Raw genomic sequence first — 24,858 nt, forward strand, 5'->3', positions numbered from 1 at the left:
AGGTGTCACCTGCAGGGGGACGACACTAGCATGAAAAGCGCAGGCAGAGGACAACGAATGCTTTGTCTGCCTTTGAATTCAATGCGTCTCCAAAACTAGAGATCATGTGACCTCCAGCACTAAACATTCAGGAAGAGAGACAAGATAACGTGTGCAGGCCGCATGTGCACCCAGCCATGCTTATGCGGTGCGCACGCCTTACGTGCACAGTCATGTGCATTTACAGCTGCGCTAAGGGGGAGATGCAAACTCGCCTGCCTCCCACTCCCCCTCTCCCGCTAGCATGTGCTTGGTACCCATCGAGCTACCATACTTCTGGGCATGCTTCCCTTGTATGCTTTCCCTTGCACTCACAGCATACGGTGCGATAGGATCTCATTGCGCTTGGACATGGTGGCGAGAAAGTCTTGCTGCTCCGCTTTGCCGGCCCCTTTCTGTTGTGCGGCTTTTGATTTTCAATGTGTTTGCGAGCAGCCACATGTAATTAAACCGTTTGGCCATCTTTGTTCACGGCAGTTTCATTTATTGTCTCATTTTTTTTTATCGCAGTGGCAGTGGCATTTTGTTATATTGAGGTTCGAAATACATAGTGGTCTGTGGACAAGAACTTTGAAAAAGTTAGATGGTTTGTTATATTGTAAATTTCCATATAGTGAAGTTCCTTATATCAAGGTTTAACTGTATATAGCTCTGTGATGCCTATAATGACTATCGGATATAATAGTTTGTGTCCAATGTGACTACGTTATAAAGAGTGATTGCACATCCCTGAATTCGGGGTGAAATGACATCCTAACATAGATAAAAGAACATGTTTTGGACACAGACTAGCTTTGACTAGCTTTGATTCCACAATTGGAATGTGATATAATGTAATTATATAACTGTTAACTGAAAATTAATTTCTAGTGTCCTTATTGACACAAGTTATGACATCCACTACTACTATTAATATTGACATGCAGAAATTGTGATGTTGCATCAAGTTTCCCATCTTTAATAATTAGAGACAGTTGTTGCTGATGTCACTTGAGCATCATGAGCAATGTAAATTGTAGAGTATACAAAAATATTGACACCGCACAAATCCTTCAATATTAATAACCATATTGTACATTCAGTTCCTCTTAAACATGTGACTTCAACTAAGTTATTTGAATGTTCGTGGCTTGCCTTTCTTTGCCATCAGCCACATCGGTCAGCTGCTGGAGATGAAGCAATTTATGCAAAATGTTTGAGAATCTATTCTTGTGGTAAGTGTACTCATTGGGTTCTTGGTGAAGCACATCTCCACCTACCACCAAACGTGCCAAACACACAAACTTTCTAACTCTTCTACTCCTAAAACTGACCGAGCAATAAAGTCATTGACCCTTTGTGGTATCCTTATCTGCTTTCAAATGTTCTCAAACTGAATTTAGGTGTTCATTTGAGGCAAATGTACAGCGGAAGATGCCACTGATAACAGATGACACTACCTGCATGCTATTCTTATATTCCCTTTGAAGCCTTTAAGGAATCTTGACAACCTTAGTTCATAATGAGCAATTGCCACTATTTGGCTTAAGACTTAACCAGTTTGTCATGGGTAGTTTGCCACTTTTTGAATGATATATTGTGCGTGAAGGAAACAGTGTTTTTTTTTTCTTTTCTTTTTCAACATGGATGGCTATGAAGACATTCTATCATCATCATCACTTTTATTGGATTAGTTTCACTACACTATTTGCAGTCATATTTGTGCGTTTTAACCATGTTATTAAGCATATAACAATAAAATAAGCCATTATGGTACAGCTTTTTAGTGAAAAAAATCTAAGTTCCCTTAAGGGGTTAAAAGGTTAATTTTAGTGAACCTTGTTATGATACCAATGATAATGACGTATTGACGTCGTGGCTTATTCTTTTTTCAAAATACAGTGACACTGTTTGTGTGCCTGTGACTTGTGCTTATCTGCGCAGTGCATTTTAAGACTTCCTTATTGCTTAACGGCTAACCTAGTAAAGCAAAGAAAGTCGACAAACCTCCGACCTCCGTCCAAACCACGATTGAAGTGGTCTCACTGGGGCCGTCGGCTGTGTCGGCCCACACGCTTACATTGTACAGGGTGCCTGGGTGCAGGCCCAAGAGACCAGCCTGGCGAGCACTTGTGTACTTCCACTCCTGGCTTGGACCTAACAGGGGGCCATAGGTTTGAATTGGGCTGGCACGAACCTGCAATCGCATCTCTCCAATAAAACAAGTTGCCAAAAATGGGAAAGTCGCACTGATGTTTAAGTTATTTCACACCACAATACACTGGCCAGCCTTAAAATTGGAGCATCACAGGCACGACAATCCAAAACAGTCAAACCTCTTGAAGTAGTTCTGTTGCACTGCCACTAGACTCTGGAGCTCACTGTTTAAAAAAAGAATTGAAAACAATAAGACCTTTATAATAGCATTAGAATACCTTTTATTTTAATTTAGTAAAAATTGGCTCAATTCACATGGCCTTTTAACACTATGCTTGCATATTATTTGCCATTATTGACACTGTATTGCCAGTGCTACTGTGCCAATATTATGTTTTACATTGTTCTCTGTTTTGCACCATCTGCTCACTGTCATGCAGCACATAATGCTGAAGGCACTACATTAAAACCTCATTATTGCATACCTGCTTAACAAGTAATTCCAGTTAAAGTATAGTCGCGATGAATCTCCTGCCCTGTTGCCATTGAGCGTGATGTATTGGCTGACCGCTTAAGCCGTAGTTGTTTAATGCATGCCAGAGGATTAGTTGTAGTATTTACTTCATTTTTCGGCGCATACAAGCATGGAATCGGCAAAATGTCACGCATGCAGACAGACCATAGATAGCGAAATTGCAGCGCATGGACCTTTCCTGTACTACAGTCATCGCCAATAGTGATGTCAAAACATGGTAGCCATTATGTGTTTTCTGCTCCCATAGCTTCTTCCATGTTGTCATCATGGATGATGGCCCGTCCATATCCGATGCAGACAGTGCATTGATCGTCATGAGGATGTTTGCAGTGAAGTGGGGACTGATGCAGAAACTGGCTCTTGGTCATGCTGAGTTTTAGGATGCCATCGTTGCTGCATGGCCACCGCAGTTGCAAATGAAGATAACAAATTTTTTTCTGCTTGCTTGCAAATGTAACCTGTCTGTGTGTATGTGTAAGTGAGAATTAAGATTTTTTGTCTGTAAGTCTGTAGCCATTCATCTCTGACATTGTCAATTAATTATTAGTACACCACTTAGTGCGTACCTGAACTACGTTAACCACCAACTACATGTTAATAAGGTTTCACTGTACTATGCTTTTAGTTGTTCCTTACACCAATAAAGAAAAAAATAATAATAATGTCACATTGCACCTCAAACAGCAACTATGTTTACAGGGTGTTCAATGGGGCTGGTTGGTTCATTTTTAGAATAAAAAACAGGAACAGTGCAACACAGGACGAGCGAGTAAAGAGCACAGGACAGAGCGCTGACTAGCAACGGTTGCTAGTCAGTGCTCTGCCCTGTGTTGCGCTGTTCCTGTTTCTTATTCTAATGTTTACATGATTGGAAAAATGGGAAGCACTTCCTAAGTAGTGCCAATGTTCTATGGCAAAGGTGCACATGAAATATCACGAATGAGGGAATGCACAACGTTTTCCTTTCTATGACATCTCAGTAGAGCTATTCTGACACATGACTGGTATGCTTACCGTGTACAGGTTGACATTTGTCGAGGCCACTGGGGTCCACTTGATATCCAGTGTGGTCTCTGTTGAGTTCTCCAGAGAGACGATTCGAGGTCCCCTGAGGGAGTTGCAGGCTGCATGGTACGCAGAGGCAAGGCTTAAGAGGAAGCTTTGACTTGGGAATAATGTTTACTCGCCAATAAAAATTTGTGACATGCATAAAAGCTCTCTTTGGGGAACTGCCCAAACAATTGGAAGGGAACTTGTTTTGCATTTGAGAGAAAATGTTATACTCTAGCCACATTTGGGAGCACATTTTCTAACTTAGGTGTTCAAGTTGTCAACTATCTAAACAATTGATAGATAGCATAGAAAAATAATTTAAAGAAAGGTTGAGGCATCGAGTTTACTGAATGCAACAAAAGTGGACCTTGTAGATCTGTAGCAAATATTTGGCTACACATTATGAAGTAGGAGAAATTAATGTGGCAAGTTCATTGACATTTTGACTTTGGCTAAGTGAGTCGCACAGAAAGGCCTGTTCACAAAATTGTAATATTTTCTGTATTCATCCGTTAGATGTAAATTTTCTCAGCCTTAAGTGCGCTAGTGGATGCAGCACACAGATGAGCAATATAGTCCACCTGAGACAGTACAGTCTATAGCTGTGACAGAAAGCTGTAGACACTCCTGATTAGTTGAATTTTGTATCTTCAACATTTGTAAAAAGTTGAGGGCTCAAACTATAAATACTTCCCAACCAGCACTATGCTTTCACCTGAATTGTAAAATGCTATAAATTACATTTAAACTTATCGCTTCAATTTGGCTTAATGTTTGCCTTACTGACCCCATTAAAGGTCAACTTCAACTAAATACTACATTGCCTAAATTGGCTATAGATAAGTGATTTATACTGTTGAAACAATCCTGGCAAAGCTGCAGGGCTGGTAATCACCTAATTTTCTTATTTGCAGTCATTAAATAACACATAAGCAGATGATGCATGCACCTGGTGGTTAGAGGATATGACATAAGTCCCAGCACTCTGAGATTTTTCAACGGGCCATGGGTAACTTCGGGTGTTATATAATCTCAGAAATCAAGCTAGTTCTCAACTTTCTGGGTCATGCCACACTACGATTGAGGGCTACTGACGATGCTTTTTAAGCAATAGCTTTCTTTGGCTCTAGTCCCCACATTGTGGTTTGTAAGTTTCTAGCCGTTTATGGCCAACTTGGAACACTAGATGTCACGAATTGACACTAGAAATAAAATCCATAAATAAAACTTGGCAGAACCCATGTCACGATGACTGTCGACGGTAATGGGTTTCAGCATTAAATTAATAGAGCAACACAATGTATTGCCACCGTTGAAACAAGTTTTGTTAGGTGTGTACTGCAGCAGGACTTCTGTTAAGCACATCCCTAAGAACACTCAGTGCGACCTAGTGCTGCTGCTGCGAAGCCTGCATGTGGCTTCTGAAATACATGGTGCGCCGTTGTGTGCAAACGTTTAGAAACGCATCATGCGACAACCGAGCTCCTCTCTCATGACACGTTGCACCATCTAGTGGCACTGCCGAGAAGTAAGTGCGTGGCTCCCGAGTGATGAGAAGCGTGGCGCGCCAGTACCTGTGAATGCTGAGAATTGTTCACTCACATGCCGCAAACCAAGTGCTGCACACTCTGTAGCCCATGTTGGCGAGAGGTTCATTGAACAGCGGCACATACCAAGTGTATTTATGCCACAGCCTGCTAATGTGCCGTGTTGCTCTCTTCAGGAACCTTTGTGACGTGGGTTTAATTCCGCTCAGCATAGGAGAAATTTAAGGGATCTTTTTCGTTGTTGTAGAGCAGCGCATACCTAGTTACCCAAGTTGGCATCAAAGATGGTCATTGAAGAGCGCCACCCACATACTGCTTGCCCACGGAGACTGAACATGTTTTATCTGGAGACGTATACAGAGCCTTATTGCCAAGATTGTGGTGCTTTAGCCACGCTCGAACACATGCTCTGGTCTTGCGAAAGAATTGAAGACTCGGCAATCAAGGATGTATCCAGGTGGGATGCTGCACTTCGCAGCCTGTACCTGGATGAACAATTCTGGGCTGTCCAGCAGGCTCACGACGTGGTCGTGAGGCTTGGCCTTCCGGTCCCGACGTGGGAGCGGCCCGCTTAGTGGTTAATTATCACTACTGGCAGGACCAAATAAAGTTTTCCATCCATTAGAGAACAGCACAGACTGAATGGCATGTACCCACAACTCCAAGTTGGCATCAAAGAGTTTCTTCGAACAGTGGTACCTACCCAGTCCCGTTTCTACAGTGGCCCATGTCGACGTGAAAGAGGTTCATTGAAGAGCGGCACATATGCTCACGTTGCCACATACTCAGTGACCCAAATTGATCTGATGGTTGGTTTCGAACCCTGTTGCCTCAGCACAACAGCCTGATGCACTACCCATTTGACCACTGGCTACCCAGTGACCCAGGTAGGAGGGAAAATGGTTAGATACGAGCGTAGATACATAGATAGATAAGCAGCCCCTGGAAAGTGCGTGAAGTAATAGGCCTCAATGCAGTACAATTATATTTCCATTAACTTTCCAGAACGCTGTAGGAGAATGCTGGAGATAAGTACTCACCTGGAAGCCATGTGAAAAAAAGCCAAAGCCAACGTCGCTCCATGCCAGCCTACTTGTCCAAGCAACCAGGAACGAGGGCTGCACATGTGAAAATGTCAAGTAAGCATTTCTAAGGGGTATGCTTTGCAGGTTCCCCTGCTTATAGCTTTGGGTGTGATTTTATTAATTTGCTTCCACACCTTATGAGCCCAATGAGATGAGCTCATGACAGGGTTAATTCTAAAATAAAGAATCTGAATCACATTGGAGTAAAAAAAATAATAAACAGAAAGTGGGTTACAGGATTCAAGGAACTTGATGGCATGGACGTATGTGTTAGCAGGTTAGGAGAACCAATGTTACATCACTTGGTCACTAGTCACATAGGAAACACCACAATGACTAGTCGAAACTCCAGTGTCATTGAGGATTAGTGTGTGTAACACCAACGTAATGTCATTTGGGAACTATCAGTGCCACAGGTCTTTTAGATACAGTAGGAAAGCAAGAAGTTTAGAATGCTTGTTGAGCCTTTCACAAATCTCTCTTCCTGCAGGCCAGCTCTGCGGTAAAGTTCCTCAAGGCAAGTATAGTGCACCATGCACTGTCTTTGCCTATTTTCCTGAGTTTGGCATGTCTGCCTGGCTGCTGACTGCTCTTGGGTGGGTTGCTACCTTGGATGTACTTGTGGACACACACACTCAAGTTGTATGCGCAGTGAGTAAGTGTACCAGCGAATGGGCTGATATTACTTTTGTATACTGACCATGCACATGCAGCTATGTTCTGCGTAACAAAAAAATAACTTCCTACATAAACTTCTGCATATAATGTCGACTCGCAGGTGTCTCTAAAGCATAGCAATCTCTTAATGGAATGGTGAAATTATATTTAATGAATTCTTTGATTTACTTTATTTTGTTTGATGTAACCACAGAGCATCTCTGCCACCGAGTTTGTGCCTGTCCAGAATTGTTATGCTTCTCTGTGACACAAGAGTTACAGGATTCCTGAATGTTGCTTGGCATGTGTTGTCCTTTTCTGTGCATACACCTGTCATCACCATTCTTCCCCCCAAAAGCATCACGCATCGCCTTCGTCCTTGTGACATTGTGTACACATATTGACTCAAACTGTGCTTGATATGGAGCTGGTTTCGACATAGCTTATGAGTGATGTAGTGCATAAACATAATAATTGATTGAAAATAAAGTTGTGACCTTTGTGGTGGATAAACATAAACATTGCATGAAAGTAAATTGTACGCATCACTGTTGTTGTAAAGCATACAATTACATAACTGCTTCACTAAAGCTTTGCTTCACATAGATTTCAACATGTGCATTAGATGTGCATACTTTTTTTTTCTTATGAATATAGAAAAATTGGAAGCTCACAGGCTAAACTGGCAGAAACTGTTCAGAATGTGTCTCTGCATTTACAGCTTCATTTCAGCGCCACTGGCCGTTAGTGAACATGCATTAAAGTAAGCAGTACTTGTCTATAGTGCAACAGAAGAGTGAAGATTGGGCTAGCTGAAAATGGTTACTGGCAGCCGTCATGACGTGCTGGGGAATGAGGAAAATCTATCTTTTCTTCAGTATTCTTTGCGAAATGGCATTGTGCATAGTGTATGACCCTAAACAGTATCAGTATTTGTGAAACAACTTTAAGCAGTCAATTCAGTTGAATCGTTTGCTGCAGGATGTTGGTATCATCTCAGCTGAAATTTTTTGTTTGTTCTTGTAATTCTTAGTGGATGTATACATATCCTTTTGAATCTTAGTAAATTATTCCCCCCTTTTGCTTTAATTGTTTGCATGCAGCATTTCTTTCTTTGTGTGCATTTTCATCTTTGTTTTGAGTACAATTTAACACTGCTGTTGGTCTTACCTAGTGGATTGATTTATCCACTGATCTGTACTATGTTCTATGCACTACGTACTAAAGTAGAGATCAGTGGATTTCTGCGTGTCTATTTATGTCACATCCCCTCATCCCATTGCAACACTGTAAAGGTGCATTCTGAGAAATAAATAAATAAATAAATAAATAAATAAATAAATAAACACTACTCCAGCTTACCACACAGTAGGTGTAAATGAAAACACAAGATATTGGGAAACAAGGTGACAAAGTCAAGTCTAGCTGAAACTAGTTGCACGTATATTATGCATCGCGATTAGGGCGTGTCTTTCACACCTGGGCACAACTGTCATTTCTGAATACCTTCATGTTTACCAAGCACGCACGCCTGGTTTCGTTTAGGCCGCGATCGAGCAATGTCACAGGACCAAGTAAAATTAATTGTGCTTGTTCTGGGTTGCAATGCGGGCAGCAACTAGCCAGCGCTGGCGTCACGGCGTACGTGTCGGCGATCGTCGAAGTGCGATGACACGCTATAAGGAGTGAATCAATGGGGGAACCTGTAACACTTCCTTGGGAGTCACGATCGCGGCATGGTTGGGCGGCCGTTGCCGCAAGGTGTTATGCTTATGAGCTACGCTTGCATGGGCAGCATTGAGCGTTCAACATTACGAGGTTCAACATCAGCTATGTCAACTCTGAAGTTAACGCGTACAGCTAGCACTAAAGAGTGAGAGAGAAAAGAATAGTACAACGGGATAAATTTAACGAGTTAGCGTGACTACGCTCGTGCACGCGTCGCTTCACGTGCGCGCCTGGACACGGGCCAGCAATTTCGCGTTTTATTCACTTACTCATACAGATGTCTGAAGACAAAGCGGCTACGGCCGGGCATTTGCATTTCTTGACTATTCGCTAAAAGGCACGATGTTTATATGGTCGCGATCAACCGCGAACACTTCTCAAATCCACCTGCATGCTGTGAAGCGGAACAACATCCGGCATCAACAAACGTTTTGGAAGTTGATCCGGAAAATTACCCGGATATGCAAGGCGATAATCTCTTCGGCCTCATGTCAACAGCTAACGGCCACATCGGCTAGCAGCCGAAATTCTCGCGGAGTGAGACCGAGCGATCGAGCTGCGACAGCCTCGTCGATGACAACAGCCTGCTGGAATCCTTGGAATCTGTGCGATCGTGCAACGCAGGGCAAGATGTACAGGTGTAGCATCGGTACTTACAAAAATCAGTGAGACCAGCAATCCATAGGTCGTTGACGAGACAGTGCCGGCGCAAGCAATCCTTGAGCGGCACACTCACTTGCCGTCACGAGCGAAACAAAAGAACGGAGAGACTTTCCTTACGGCGCGCTGGGTTTTCAAGCGGCAGGTGACGCTCACGAACTGGCGGGCGAAGCCTCGGAGGGATCGGGTAACGGCACTTGCGGGCGCATTTCACATGGTCTCGGTCTTCACCGCACACGGCTCAGATGAAACTCCCAGCGCACTGAAAACGGCTTGGTTTCGCCGCCATGTTGCATGGGTGGCGTCCTACTCCGGCGTGTGCTACGCGCCTGTTCATAAAAGCAGAAGCAAAACCGGTCGGACAGGCGTGAAACGCCTCTCATGCAAACAGGACGGAGAGGAGCGGACAGGTACGGAGTACACGCCACATATTCAAGCGAAGGGCACCGGAAGCGAGCTAGCTGCCAGCGCGTCTGTACACCACGACAGGCCGAAAGGTTGAACCTCGTCCAAAGTGGACGATTTTCTTCGGGCCAACAACACAGGTCCGTCTTCTGCACGAGCCGTAGAAGTGCGTTTGTGAACGCGCCTATATGAAATGCCAACACGTGTGCCCAGCTGTATGTAAACACTGGTAAAGGGCGAATTAGATTTTCACGGAGGTCCCGCGGCGCTGATTGACGTGCACATTCACGCATTGGCATAACAGTGCAAAACTTCAGCAAGTGCAGCTTCTTTTCGTTGAATATTATTTTGACTGCGCTTTCTAATTAGGTAAGGTGTATTTGCGTCGTTGCGACCAGAGAGAAGGACTTGCACCAGTCGCACTTCAGCCGGACTTCATCAGGGTCTGCGCATATAACGCCGTGTTCGCATGCAACACATTTCAGTCACAGAACACCTATATCAGTGCCCGTTGAGTATGTACTTCCATCTATGCTTCCACAACTTCATGACTTTCGCCTCTTTCACTTGGCGTTGCTGCAATGACTTGCACGGCCACTTCGATGATTATGCAAAAAAAAAAAGAAAGAAAGAGAGAGAAATTGATCGTACGGCTATAACACGTGGTCGTCGACTGAAGCCAGTGTCGGACTTCTCAGATAACATTGAGAAAACCGTGAACGTTGCGGAGCTAGAAAACGCAAGGAAGCCGCAAGAAAACGAAACCGAAACTAGCTGATGTTTTTCAAATAAGGCCTCCTAGATCGCGCTCGCACGATCTGAGGCCATGCTGCGAGATTAAGGGCAGTGGGTTGTCTGTCACGAGGTGGCAGCACGGTGCAGGAAATTTGGTCAGCGTTTCGAAGTCTTTTTCCGTGTCTGAACTCCACGGCATTCAGCAACGACATTTGCCATGGTATTCACACTTTTAAGGCGAAAGCCTTGAGTGGCTCATACCCCAGATTACCTTGAAAAAAGTCAACCGTGCAGGAGACGGTGCAGGTGCACCCGCAGGACGCGACCGCCTTACAAGATACAACGACCTTGTATAGTCGTTTTACCTCGCAAGAAGAACCTTCCCCACCCCTCACCGCAAGTTAAACAGGGCACAGGCAACCACCCTTCGCCTGTTACAGACGAATACATACCCCTCCCTCACACGCTATCACACTATATACCCCGACATCTACCCGAGCCAGACTTGCAAGGTCTGTAAAACTGAATCGGCAACACTCCCCCACATGCTATGAGAGTGCAAAGATCAATACCAAGACCTTAATCCCGTGACCCTCTCGTCGAGATGGCACGCCGCCCTGCGCAGCTCCCATCTCGACGACCAACTCTGGGCGACCCAGCAGGCCTACGAAGCGGCGAAGAGGCAAGACCTCGACGTCCCATCGTGGGAGGCCTAGGCCCAGCCGACTGAACTGCTGGTCGTCATTAAAGTTTACTCTCTCTCTCTCTGCCCTTCTACTCTGTGTAGAAGGATGACCAGCGAAGCTGCACCTCCGCCGCGGGTCAGCCCCTGTATTGTACTATCTTCGCGATCGGCCCGCGTATGGGGACTGCTTTACGCTTGCTTCATTTCCGCTGCGGGTCGGTCCGGTATTGCACTATCTTAGGGATCGGCCCACGTATAAGGAGTACTTAAGGCCTGCTTCACCTCCGCCGCTGGTCGGTCCGGCATCGCACTATCTTCGGGACCGGCCCATGTATGAAAAGTTGTTGGTCTATGTCAATGGAGACGAGATCCGCCAGAACCAAGCCGTAAACAGCTTCGCTGTAAAAATGCGTCGTCCGGTCCAATGGTATAAAAACTATCATCATCAGCAATGGACTGTATCCCCTAAGCACGCAAAAGATGTAGTGGCTAATCCCTCTCGTAATGCAGAGGTACACTGTAACCCTTCTAGTACACTGTGGCAGAGGCTACAAGCACTCAGTAAAGTGAAGCGTGCAGTGCATACATTCGTTGGAATCACGCATACAACGTACAGAAACGGGGCGTCTAGTCGAGTTGTACAAAAAAGAACGACGTGACCCTCTCAGTGGCTCTCCTGTCATTGCGTAACGTGAGGCACTCCAAAGCTCTTGGTTGTCCGAAGAAGTGAGTGCTTTTCAAAACGGCGGATATCTCGTGTTTCCGGCAGTTGCGATCTCTTTTGGCGCCTTTGGCACACTAAACATGGTCTTTGGGACCAACTTCCGTTGTCGTACGTGGGGTATGCGATTTGAGCATTACCGATTACGGCTGGCTTGCTGGACCGTGATAAAGTCGAGGATGACGCATACCTTTCTTGAGTCGATTATTTTGTTTGTACATTTCAGTCTTCATTTAATAGGGTGGACTAGCATATCCTTGCGCGGACGACTTCAAGTACAGCGACCTGCGTTTCTTCCTTAAAAGAATTAAAACTGTTCTTGCGCTGCTTATAGCTGCTTTCATTGTACTGAAATTTCGCAGCAAGATCGCATATTGTGATCCAGATCGTTCAACATAACACTTATTTTGGCGCTGCTACTTGCACGATTTGTCAAGAAATAAAAAAATCGGGCAGAACTCATCTACGATAGCTATCCAAGTATGCGGATAGCGGGAATGTGTCAATAATGAGGCGTACCTGTACTACAGCAACGCTCCTCTCTCGCTCTTCCGTCTGGACACGCTGCGCATTCTGGCGGCGCCGCCGTAAAGTCTCGCGCATACCTAAACACATACCCAGTGGTACGTATACTTAGTGATCCATTTTGCCGCCAAAGAGGCTCATTGAAAAGCGGTACATTCACAGTGGCTAATTCCCACTTGCCCCAAGCTAGGGCACACACACCCTGTGACACGCACTCAAATGGCGTCATATAAGTTCACTGAAGAGCGGCACACATACAGTATCCCATACCCCCATGAACAGCCCGCATTTTAGACTGAACTACCTGCGGGATCGGCATATATCTTTAGACTGCACTATCTCCGGTATCGGCCCATATTTTTGGTGAGATAGCTAGATAGCCAAAAAGAAAGTTGGTCTGACACTGCCAACAATGCTGTCCGCATCAAACAAGAAAAAAGAAAAGCGAATTTGCCTTCGTCGGCTGCTCATGTCATAAATGGTGACCGAAAAGACGATGGCGGTGACGTCACCAATCGCTTCCGTCATTTGCAGCACGGCAAGTCATGGTATTCAGCAATATAGTCCCATCATTCGAAGGCCATCGCGGAGAGCACAACGAGCACGCACGGACACAACTTGACGGTGCTTTTTCTGCTTGGTAGACCACGCGGCAAGTAGCACTGCCAGAGGTTAAACATTGACAGATCGGTACCGTAGAATGCTGTTTCTGTAAGACTTGATTGAAAACGAAGCGTTGGTAAGCGCCAGATCTTTTCTCGAAGGAGCACTGACCACGACATTCTTTGCTTTTCGCAGATCCCAGAATATATGCTGGCAAGCTAGGATTGCTTTTCAGGCGTCACCGCCACGTGCGGTATTGCAGATGACGCTCGGCTGGCCATACTATAAGCAGTGAAGAGTTAGCTCAATTCGAGGTGCGAGACGTGCCCTGCAAGCCTGAATTGCTGAGAAAGCTGTCGCTGGGCGGTCGAAAACAAGTTTTTTCTACCATCCCTTGCATCACACCGTGTTTCTTGGGGCCGTCTAACCTAACCATCTTTGAAAACACACGATCGGATTTGCTTTTCATAATTTACCGGTATTTAATCAGTGTTGCTATTTTAGCGACCTTGTCGCTTGATTTAGTGACTTTTTTGTCTGTTTTCAGCAAAGTTTTATATTTATCAATTAGCGCCATTTTTATTGGCTTGAATGGACAATTGAAATAAGTTAGAAAGGTTGCTTGAAAAATGGCTTTTTAGAACGCAGTCCAATATTCAAAAAATATGGCCAGGCTTAGCTTGGTTAAGCCAAGAATGCGTTGCATATTACGCGGTCAGGTAGTGGCTGCGGCCGCGCGCGACCGCGCCAGTTGGGGCCCAGCTTTTCCTCCGTGACGTCACGCGCCGGCGCAGCGCCCCTAGCGAGAGGAGCGGGAGTCAGGTGGTGGCTGCGGCCGCGCGCGACCGCGCGAGTTGGGGCCCAGCTTTTCCTCCGGCTGTCGTGACGTCACGTCACGTGGTTGCGCTAAAGGTCAATGGTGGCTGCCCGGCCGCGCCCAAGGGCTGAACTGAGTGATTGCAATACGCAACGCATAAAAGTACATGTAAGCGACCGAAACTCGCTGTACGATGAATGGGCTCCGTGACCATGATGAACCAACAGTTGCCTTCACATTGGTAGCCTTCACATTTTTGATTGTGCTTCACAGCACAGTGATCATCGTAGCCTTCACATTGTGCTCACAAAATTGCAGTTTCATTATTATTCACAAAACCTATTTGAATGCGTTTAAGCGCTGCTGGTTCAGTGGTGTCACCAAATCCATTCGATTGATATGTAGACGTGCGCAAGCGTGTCAGAGCCAATTTACCAAAACCAAATGGAATAAATTTTGTGTTCAGATTTAGAACACAGAAGCTGTATAAGACATATAGACTGCGTAAAAAAGCGTACGTATAGGAACGGCTGAGCTCGTTCACGCGCGTTAACACAAATCACATCAGTATTCGCACTGCTTTGGGACCAATCAGCAGTTCACAGCGGCTTTCAGGTATACATAAAGAGCGAAAATGTGCTATTTAGACTACAAAGCTCGCGTGATTGTCATCGCCGTGTTAGCAACACGTGACCAAGCGCGTTCCGCAGAACCTATAGTTCTGATACCACGAAATTCGAGAAGAACAATAAATTTCGGGACAGTACACAGACTAAGGGCATTTTCATGCTAGGAAAACTACTTCGCTTGCTTTGTTTTTAATTGTGCTGTATTTGTAACCTTCCAATCTCAAGGTGATGAAAAACTTAAGCTGGTACGCAGAGTTCAAAGTGTGCGCGTAAATTACGGTCTTCGCAATAAATTGCGTATGCTGAGTGCTCCGGAGCGCTGTGAGCGTGTTTTACGAGTGGCGCAATATTTAGCTATGGCTGGCCTGGCACAACTACAAATGTCATCACGATCAAGTTCAGCGAACTTTGCGCTATATATCGCAATTTTATGTGCCAAGGTGTATTAAGTACAGCCTTCGTAAAAACCTTCATTTAGCAAGTGCTCGTAAGTGTCGGTCTGCTGCTTTCATATAAAGGGTGTTTCGGCGAACACTTTGGAAAATTTTTAAAGGCTGCCTGTGGCAGATATCACTATTCTAGTTGATAAGCAGGTCTACTCGAAGCGGCGGACACTACTTGCATAAAGAATTGCAATGCAAAATTGTCTAATTAACAAGCATTCGCTAATTAACATGTTTAGCTAATGATCTTATGACCCATATTGCAATTTACAAATTCTAGCAGTGGACTTCGCAAGGTTTCCGCTTGCGCACTTGGAAGGAATTCTCAGGACGACACCAGTTTCGAGGAATAAATTCCCGAACTTCGCGGAGAAGTGCATTGGCGTTCTAGTTACTTGTGTGCTTCAGTGCATGAAACGTCGTTTTGTTAACAAATTAACTGGAACGCCAATGCATTTCCCCGCAAAGTTTGGGAATTTATATCTCGAAACTGGTGTTATCTTGAAAAGTCGTTTCAAATGAATCCGCCTTGCAAACTCCACAGCTAGAATTTGTAAATTGCAATGTGGGCCATAGTGTAATCAGCTAAACGCTTAATTCGTGTATTTTTATTAATTAGTCGATTTTGCATCTCAATTTTGTGTGCAGGTATTGCCCGTCGCTTCGAGTAGACCAGCTCACCAACTAGAATTGTGATATCTGCCACAGGCAACTTTTAAATATTTTTGAAAGTGTTCGCTGAAACACCCTGTATGTTTTCCAATGTCCGGAGGGGACGTTCCGTATAAACAAAGTTTATATTTTTGTAGAAATACGGGGGGCATGTTAACTGCAATGTGCTCGGAAATTTTCACGTTCGATGCTGGCATAATTATTGGGGGCGCTACAAATGTTTATCGGACCCTCTTTTATGTTTTTTTTTTCCATGCATGACGTGAAGTTCGCCTGCAAGTGTCCTCGGAGAAATTAATGAGGTAGCTAACTTATGTTTGGTGGAAGGATAAGGTCCAGGTAGTGGGCGATGTGTCGGCAAAGCTTAACGGGCGGGAGGTGGGGGGGGGGCGCTAATTGAGGTTTTTGCAGTAAATTACGCATATGCAAGTGCTCTGGAGCGTTATATGAGGTTGTCTTACGAGCGGCGCAAAAGTTATCGCGTTGCTCTCCGCAGAACTGCGTATGCCACCGAGTCACATTTAGCGAAAATTGGGGTAACACTATATGACCATTGTTGTGGCGAATGTTGCGTGGGCGTATTACTGGCCTTCGTGAACATTCCTGAACGAGTGGTTGAGAGCGTTACACATGCGGGCGACTCCCGTCCGGGCGCAAATTACCCGCACGCGAGGCGTTCGCTCGGCATTTTTGCAACCGTGGCGTCCGAGGCTATCGATCACCGTGCGGCGGCGATCGGTGACGCTAAGGGTGTTGTCGATTGCGTAGTTCAGTTCGAAACCGAAGAAAAAGAACAGAAAAATGGTTCTGTAATTTGTCTGCGTAACAAAGTGCGTAATAAAGTAGCGCATACGTAGTGCCGCATAGACGTGGGCCAACTTGCACCGGCGGCAAGTTGTGTTTCCGTCTACTTTTCATTTCCGCTTACCTTATTTCTACATTTAAGATGGACATGATATAATTTACCCTATTCTTTGCCTGACTTCGTTGTCTGCTTGTCTAATGACGTTGCAATTAAAAAAAAATATAATAAACGGTTGTTTCTAAAAAAAAAAAAAAAAACGGTGGTCCCCATCATTATGTTTGCGCACTGCGCCGGATTAATTTGACTTGCATCGGCGATATCGCGTGCAACAAATGTTCGCGGCCACGCTAGGAAACTGCGTAGCGGCTACGTTAACGTAGCAGGCCGACCTGAAAGGCACGGCTATCATGCAGAGGCATGGACGATCGCAGACGGTCATCGCAAAATTTTTTTTCGGACATCGGAACCCTACTGACACACAGAGCTAGAGGTAAGAAAAAAAAAAAAAGCGACAGGAAAACGCTTTACTCAGCACCGGCATATTTGATAAGCGCGCCACAGTCGCCTCTATGTGCGTCAACTGTCCCGCTTCAAAAAAAAAAAAAAAAAAAAAAGACCGTGGCGATGAATGAACATCGCCTGTCTCGCCATCTTGCTGCATCGCGGACGGCTTACTACAGACCGGAGAACACGGCACTTCGTACGTGCATGGGCAAATGCGGTACGCGCGAGACACGCTGAAGTTGCGTCATTCTCCCCGATATTACATCGCAGAGTGCCGCGACCTCTGAGTAGGCGTGAAGCCCCGGCCTGTTGATGACACGAAACCAAAGTGACGTCAGACCGATAACCGAAACGGTGGCTATAGCTGTCTATGATGTGACACCGCCGAGCACCTGGTCGTCTAGGCGGTTTCCGGTCGCGGCGGCCGCACACGGATGAGGTTGGCGTGTGGATACGTTCGTGGCACGTAAAAGCAGCACTGTACAGATAAACCAGCAATTCACTTTGGGCTGACATAGTGTTGTCCCAAAACTCGTTATATTTTCGTTAATTCCGCGATAGGAGGCCGATTACTATAGAAGGGAAAGGTTATAAAGCAAAATTTCCCATTCCTTGAATTTCGCGCCAGATTTTCAGCACCGGTACACCGTCAGTGTGGCGTGACGCATTTCGAAGAATTCTCTCGTATTTTCTCGGAGGCTGTAGAAAGTTCTTGAAACTTGCGACGTTTGCTCTTTGGCTCATTTAGAGTACGATGCAGTCTATATATATATATATATATATATATATATATATATATATATATATATATATATATATGTGTGTGTGTGTGTGTGTGTGTGTGTGTGTGTGTGTGTGAGAGAGAGTGAGTGAGAGAGAGAGAGAGAGAGAGAGAAATACACAGGAAAGACAGGGAAGTTAACCAGAGATTATCTCCGGTTGGCTACCCTGTACCGGGGAAAGGGATGCGATAGATGAGTGAAAAAGAATACGAAAAGAAAAAAAAAGGAACGACGACAATGCGAGCTGGTGCAGGAACTTGAAGGTGGCGTCGCCACACGTCTTTTCTGACTTATCGAGCCTTTTGTCACGGTAAGAACAGTATTTTCTTTTTGATGTTCTAGAAGGCTAATTTACTAATAGATAGTTTGTACGTGATCTCACGGACGCGGCTGCTCACAGTGCTGGTTCACCAACATGGCGCCTAGGATTACGTTGGCGCAATTTATCTATACAGCCGAGCCTGCTTTCTTTTCTCCCTCTCCCTCTCTCTTCAGTGTGTCATTAAAGAGCCCCAGCTGGTAAATAATTTATTCGCAGCCCTTCCTTCCATGGCGTCTCTCGTATAGTCCTACGTACAGGAGCAAAGCTAACAGGAATATAGAGGGAGATATCGGAAGTACGATGCTCCCGCGGCCTCCCCATTTGCTTTACGTGTAGCTTCGGGATGTTGAATGCCATCACCTATTACAGCATATGGTGGTTTAAAGACATTTTAAAATATGGACAAACACAATAGGCTAAGCACATCACAAAGGAGGCTGTCGCCTATGAAGCTCACTTTAAAACCGCGAAACAAACTGTGAAACAAACTCGTAAAAAATTGTGCAATACCGCGGGTATACTTAACAAATGTGGACATGTCATGCCTCATCATCATCATCATCATCATCATCAGCCTAGTTACGCCCACTGCAGGGCAAAGGCCTCTCCCATACTTCTCCAACTACCCCGGTCATGTACTAATTGTGGCCATGTTGTCCCTGCAAACGTCTTAATTTCATCCGCCCACCTAACTTTCTGCCGCCCCCTGCTACGCTTCCCTTCCCTTTGGAATCCAGTCCGTAACCCTTAATGACCATCGGTTATCTTCCCTCCTCATTACATGTCCTGCCCATGCCCATTTCTTTTTCTTGATTTCAACTAAGATGTCGTTTACCTGTGTTTGTTGCCTCACCCAATCTGCTCTTTTCTTATCCCTTAACGTTACACCCATCATTCTTCTTTCCATAGCTCGTTGCGTCGTCCTCAATTTCAGCTGAACCCTTTTCGTAAGCCTCCAGGTTTCTGCCCCATATGTGAGTACTGGTAACACACAGCTGTTATACACTTTCCTTTTGAGGGATAGTGGCAACCTGCTGTTCATGATTTGAGAATGCCTGCCAAACGCACCCCAGCCCATTCTTATCCTTCTGGTTATTTCAGTCTCATGATCCGGATCCGTGGTCACTACCTGCCCTAAGTAGATGTATTCCCTTACCACTTCCAGTGCTTCGCTACCTATCGTAAACTGCTGTTCTCTTCCGAGACTGTGAAACAATACTTTAGTTTTCTGCAGATTAATTTTCAGACCCACCCTTCTGCTTTGCCTCTCCAGGTCAGTGAGCATGCATTGCAATTGGTCTCCTGAGTTACTAAGCAAGGCAATATCATCAGCGAATCGCAAGTTGCTAAGGTATTCTCCATCAACTTTTATCCCCAATTCTTCCCACTCCAGGCCTCTGAATACCTCCTGTAAACATGCTGTGAATAGCATTGGAGATATCGTATCTCCCTGTCTGACGCCTTTCTTTATAGGGATTTTGTTGCTTTCTTTGTGGAGGACTACGGTGGCTGTGGAGCCGCTATAGATATCTTCCAGTATCTTTACATATGGCTCATCTACACCCTGATTCCGTAATGCCTCCATGACTGCTGAGGTTTCGACTGAATCAAACGCTTTCTCGTAATCAATGAAAGCTATATATGAGGGTTGGTTATATTCTGCACATTTCTCTATCACTTGATTGACAGTGTGAATATGGTCTATTGTTGAGTAGCCTTTACGGAATCCTGCCTGGTCCTTTGGTTGACAGAAGTCTAAGGTGTTCCTGATTCTATTTGCGATTACCTTAGTAAATACTTTGTAGGCAACGGACAGTAAGCTGATCGGTCTATAACTTTTCAAGTCTTTGGCGTCCCGTTTCTTATGGATTAGGATTATGTTAGCGTTCTTCCAAGATTCCGGTACGCTCGAGGTTATGAGGCATTGCGTATACAGGGTGGCCAGTTTCTCTAGAACAATCTGACCACCATCCTTCAACAAATCTGCTGTTACCTGATCCTCCCCAGCTGCCTTCCCCCTTTGCATAGCTCCTAAGGCTTTCTTTACTTCTTCTGGCGTTACCTGTGGGATTTCGAATTCCTCTAGGCTATTCTCTCTTGCGCTATCGTCGTGGGTGCCACTGGTACTGTATAAATCTCTATAGAACTCCTCAGCCACTTGAACTATCTCATCCATATTAGTAACGATATTGCCGGCTTTGTCTCTTAACGCACACATCTGATTCTTGCCTATTCCTAGTTTCTTCTTCACTGTTTTTAGGCTTCCTCCGTTCCTGAGAGCCTGTTCAATTCTATCCATATTATAGCTTCTGATGTCCGCTGTCTTACGCTTGTTGATTATCATGCCTCAACGTAATACTACGTTAATACTCTACGTTAATACTACAACGTAATACTCAACGTCAACGTAATACTATATAACTTGTTAGCCCATTCTTAGTTATTTTGCGCATACGAGGTGTGCGCAAAATAACTAAGAATGGGCTAACAAGTTATTTAGTATTACGTTGACGTTACGTACGTCATGCCTCAACGTAATACTAAATAACTTGTTAGCCCATTCTTAGTTATTTTGCGCACACCTCGTATAGGGCACAACAACAAAAACGACTCTAAACCGACTGTTCTAAATACAGGTACTTATAAGGTACAGATAAATACTAGGTATTAGAATAATTGCAAACGTCCCCATGTGATTTTCACATGAAACAACTCTTTTAACAATTTGAGGATGTAAATGTGACTATTATAACTTGTTTACTCTAGTCATACTGCTCAGTCACAAAAAATCATTTTTTTTTTTTACAGCGACACTTCAGAATTGAGAGAAATTATTGCTGTATGCACTACGCGTCGCCCCAATATTTGGCACATACCTATTTTTCATAGCGTCTACGCGAAACAATAATTTATTTTACTCCAGCTTTGCCGAACAATTTCGCCTACAAATCTGTAGATGTGTCACTGTTGTCAAAACAACAACAAAGAAGCTATGCGAGATTACATTCTGCAAATTATATTGTCTTTATTTATTTTCTTTGTATTCTACCAACGTTAAGCTTTGTTCCTTTGTATTTTTGCAAAGCGCTTATGTTCCCTTGTAAGCTAATTCTCTGTACATGTGTGTAAAAGCAGTTATTTGCATGAAAAGTATTTGTAAACTGCTGCTGCTGCTGCGAAAAGGGGTAGCCACCCCACCAAGCTGCTGATCTCAGTAGCTTTTCGTGGCTACTCCCTCCTTGTATATTTTGTTCAACTAGGACGAATTCGAATTCAAAAGCTGCATAAGGTTTTCATTTGATGCAGCAGCGCTTCCTCGATTGATTGACGTTCACTTTTCAGGACAGTTGTAGACCCAACGACTGCTATTCTGTTGACCACTTGCGTGCTTGTACGTTGCTGTAACCTTGCGCTGTCCTGAAGGCCCCCCGGACGTCGCCAGTTGTCCTGCAGCCAGACATTGACGACTACCGGACGAGTCGGAAATTTTGTAGAAGCGAATAACTGTGGCGAGCAAGTTCCGGTCGAACGCAGTTTCGTGTAGCCATTTTGCATGCTTGCAAACATTTCCGGAAATGGAAATTGCGACACACCCGCCCGTCTTGGTGGCCCAGTGGCTGTATCATTCTCCTACTGGGCGCTAGGTGACGGGTTCGACTCCCGGCCGCCGTGAGCGCGTTTTGATGTGGGCGAAAAAAAAAAACGCCCATGTAGCTTAAGTTCAGACGCTTATTTAAGTACTCAGATGTTCAATATAATCCGGAACCTTTTATTCCGGTGTCCTTCGTAGCCCCAGTCTTGCTTTGGGATGTCAATCAATCAATCAATCAATCAATCAATCAATCAATCAACCAATCAATCAATCAATCAATCAATCAATCAATCAATCAATCAATCAATCAATCAATCAATCAATCAATCAATCAATCAATCAATCAATCAATCAAACAAACAAACAAACAAAACTTCGGGGGCACAAATTTGGTACGTCTAATCGTGGCATCCGAACAGTGGAAAGTTTTTACGGGCGCTAGCAGTTGCTTGTCGAACAGTGACAAAACAATTAATGGAGAAGGTAGTGGTCGCACTTTTCACGAAACAAAAAAGAAAACAATGATATTGGTGATTTTTCCCCTGCATGTTCAACAGCGTGAAGCTATTGTGTTCAACTTAGGAGCGGTACGTACAGGTCAATTTCATAGCAAAAAGAAATGTCCGACACTTTATCTCACTAGTTTACATTTGTCTGAATCGCAACTGGAAGTCTCCCTTTTTTACTCTGCGTTACAAACTGTGCGATGTTTGTTTTCTATATAATATACAACTCGCTGCAGTGAAATAACATATTTGGATTGAAATGTACGCCTAAGTATTCATCCTGTCATGACCTCGAAACACGTGCTCTGCAATTGCACCAGGCGACGACATTGCACAGATAATTCGCGCAAAACACTCAAGTTCTATTCAGCAACTGTGCACGCAGTGGTCAGTTGTTTGACGCTGCTATGAACGTACAATTATCCGTAAAAACCCGTGGCACCTGGACAAGGCGATAAAGGAAATCAAGGGACGTTCTGCTTGCTTATTCGGGGAGTGTCCTCAGTGATGTTTGTCGCGGGCAATGATAAGGGAACAATGGAAGTCCGCGCTCGCTTATAAAGGTTCACCTGTGAAGCAGCTCGCATCACTCGAAAGCACAAGCGGCTTCCAGATGGCTTCAGTCGTTGCCGCTGTCATGCTGTGCTCAGCATTCCTAGCGCCAGCCTATGCCCAAGGTGCCGAGCAGCATGCTCGGCCTAACAACGGTTTCAGCGGCGTTGCGCTCTTCAAGGAACTCTGTTCGAAGACGGCCGACCAGAACGTCTTTTTTTCACCAGCGAGCATCAGCATCGCCTTGGGAATGCTCTACGCCGGAGCTGGGGGTAAGACCCTCGAGGAGTTATCTTCTGTTCTGGGACTCTCGGATGCTGAGCTCGCCGACAGGGACGTTGCGCTAACGGCATACAAGTCATTCCTAGAGACGAAACCCGCAAACGCTACATTGGACATAGCCAACACGGTCCTCATCCAGAAGGACTTCAAGATCCTGGACCAGTACAGGAGTGACGTGGTCAAGTACTTCCAAGCCGAGGCGAGATCCGTTGACTTCGTTCGGGATGGCTCGAGAGTGACGGCCGAAATCAACAAATGGGTTAAAGAAAAGACAAAGGGAAAGATCCCGAAGCTTCTGGACGCGGCTCTGCCAATGAACACCGCAGCGTTTCTCATCAACGCCGTCTACTTCAAGGGAACGTGGGTGACCAAGTTCCAAGCACGTAACACCAAGCCGCTGCCTTTCTACAACCACGGTCGAGACAAGGTGAATGTGGCCACCATGTCGGTGCGTCGGTACTTCGGCTACGCCGATGTGGACGAACTGGAGGCAAGGGCCTTGGAAGTCCCTTACGCGGGAGACAGGTTCGGCATGATCATCGTGCTCCCGAACAGCAGGACCGGGCTGTCGACGGTCGAAGCCCGCCTGACAGCCGGCCTGGTGGACAAGATCGCGAGCCATCTAACGCAGAGGGATGTCCACCTGTGGCTGCCCAAGTTCGAGCTGCATACCGACTACGACCTCGTGGCACCGCTCCGTAGGCTGGGACTGGAAAGCGCCTTCGGCGACGGTGCGGACTTTTCAGGCATCAGCGACCGGAACGACTTGGCGGTGTCCGATGTCAAGCACAAGGCCATGGTCGAAGTGAGCGAGGAAGGCACTGTGGCTGCTGCCGTCACGTCGGTCCGCGTGAGGTGGACGAAGGCGAAAAGCGTTAGACCTATGCTTCCCACTCCGTTCCGCGTTGAGCACCCTTTCGCGTTCTTCATTTGGGACAAAGTGAGCAAGCAAGCGCTTTTCATGGGGGCGGTTAGGAGTCTCAAGTGATCCGTCATCACGCTTACGTATAACAAAGTGCCTCTAACGTCCCCTACGAGTGTGCGAGCAATTCGCAAACTTGAGTTTGTGCATCTTAATTGTTCCGCGAGACTCTTCGCTTCGGCGTCGTCGCTCGAATACCATGCGTTGCTTTGGGACTCAAAATGCAATCGACCAATAAATAATCTTGTGCGGATAGAGAATTGGTTTCCCGTCTTTTAACATTAAGGGTACGTAACTTAAACACAACCGGACATAATGGAAGACCAGAGCAGGTTGACAACTGCGGCCTGAAGGGGCGCAACACACTCCTTGTTTTCTCCTCTTGTTCGTTTCATTTATTGAACTTTAAATGCATAACCAATTAGTGCGCTTCCTGCACTACTCGGGTTTCGGCCAATCCCCCTTAATTTTCATGCGCCATGGTTTGAGGTCATCATCATCGCCTGCAACGTTTGAAAAGGGAGGCTAGTTGCTGTTGCTGTCCGGAATAATTCTGGTGCATACCCACAGTGGGGAATTGGCCATAAATGAGGCGGTTAAAAAACAGGCATGAAGACGAGAACAAAAACAAGAAAAAAAGAAAGGAAATAGTTAGTTATATATAAAAAGTGTAGTGTGCAGGAGGAAGTGAAAAAAAAAAAGACTTGTTCATTTCTTAGCTATCCTCAATTAACATTTGTGTGTACAGCTTCACCACCCACGTAAGTAGGCAGGTATATCTCGCATGTGCGAGTCTATTACCTTAATTTCAGAAAAAGATGCAGCTGTTTACAACGTTAGTCAATGCCACTATCAGAAAGAAGTCAGTGAAGATATTAAGAATAATACCGTCAATCTCACGAGAGATCGTCGCAGG

The 24,858-nt window shown here is 45.2% G+C and overlaps 2 protein-coding genes across 2 annotated transcripts in view; one reads left to right on the forward strand and one right to left on the reverse strand.

Annotated features, from left to right (window-relative positions):
• The window catches only part of LOC142560495 (tyrosine-protein kinase receptor UFO-like), a 42,776-nt gene extending 32,663 nt beyond the window's left edge, over window positions 1–10,113 (reverse strand). Inside the window, exons 1-4 of the mRNA XM_075672651.1 lie at window positions 9,438–10,113; window positions 6,351–6,428; window positions 3,725–3,834; window positions 2,026–2,215 (exon numbers count right to left, since the gene is read on the reverse strand). Of these exons, the coding sequence (XP_075528766.1) occupies window positions 2,026–2,215; window positions 3,725–3,834; window positions 6,351–6,393 (343 nt within the window). The 5' untranslated portion in view covers window positions 6,394–6,428; window positions 9,438–10,113. The remainder of the gene's footprint in view (window positions 1–2,025; window positions 2,216–3,724; window positions 3,835–6,350; window positions 6,429–9,437) is intronic.
• A 12,664-nt stretch (window positions 10,114–22,777) lies between these two features.
• On the forward strand, window positions 22,778–24,202 carry LOC142560498 (iripin-2-like). Its single transcript, XM_075672652.1, has one exon. The coding sequence runs from the start codon at window positions 22,800–22,802 to the stop codon at window positions 24,006–24,008; it is 1,209 nt and encodes a 402-aa protein (XP_075528767.1). The 5' UTR covers window positions 22,778–22,799; the 3' UTR covers window positions 24,009–24,202.
• The last annotated feature ends 656 nt before the right edge of the window (window positions 24,203–24,858 follow it).

The sequence above is a fragment of the Dermacentor variabilis genome, chromosome 10, assembly GCF_050947875.1.
Source record: "Dermacentor variabilis isolate Ectoservices chromosome 10, ASM5094787v1, whole genome shotgun sequence".
In the NCBI taxonomy this organism is placed as follows: Eukaryota; Metazoa; Arthropoda; class Arachnida; order Ixodida; family Ixodidae; genus Dermacentor; species Dermacentor variabilis.

Coding starts and splice junctions, on each gene's coding strand:
- LOC142560498 (XM_075672652.1), top strand. CDS start 22,800: ATGGCTTCAGTCGTTGCCGCTGTCATGCTGTGCTCAGCATTCCTAGCG.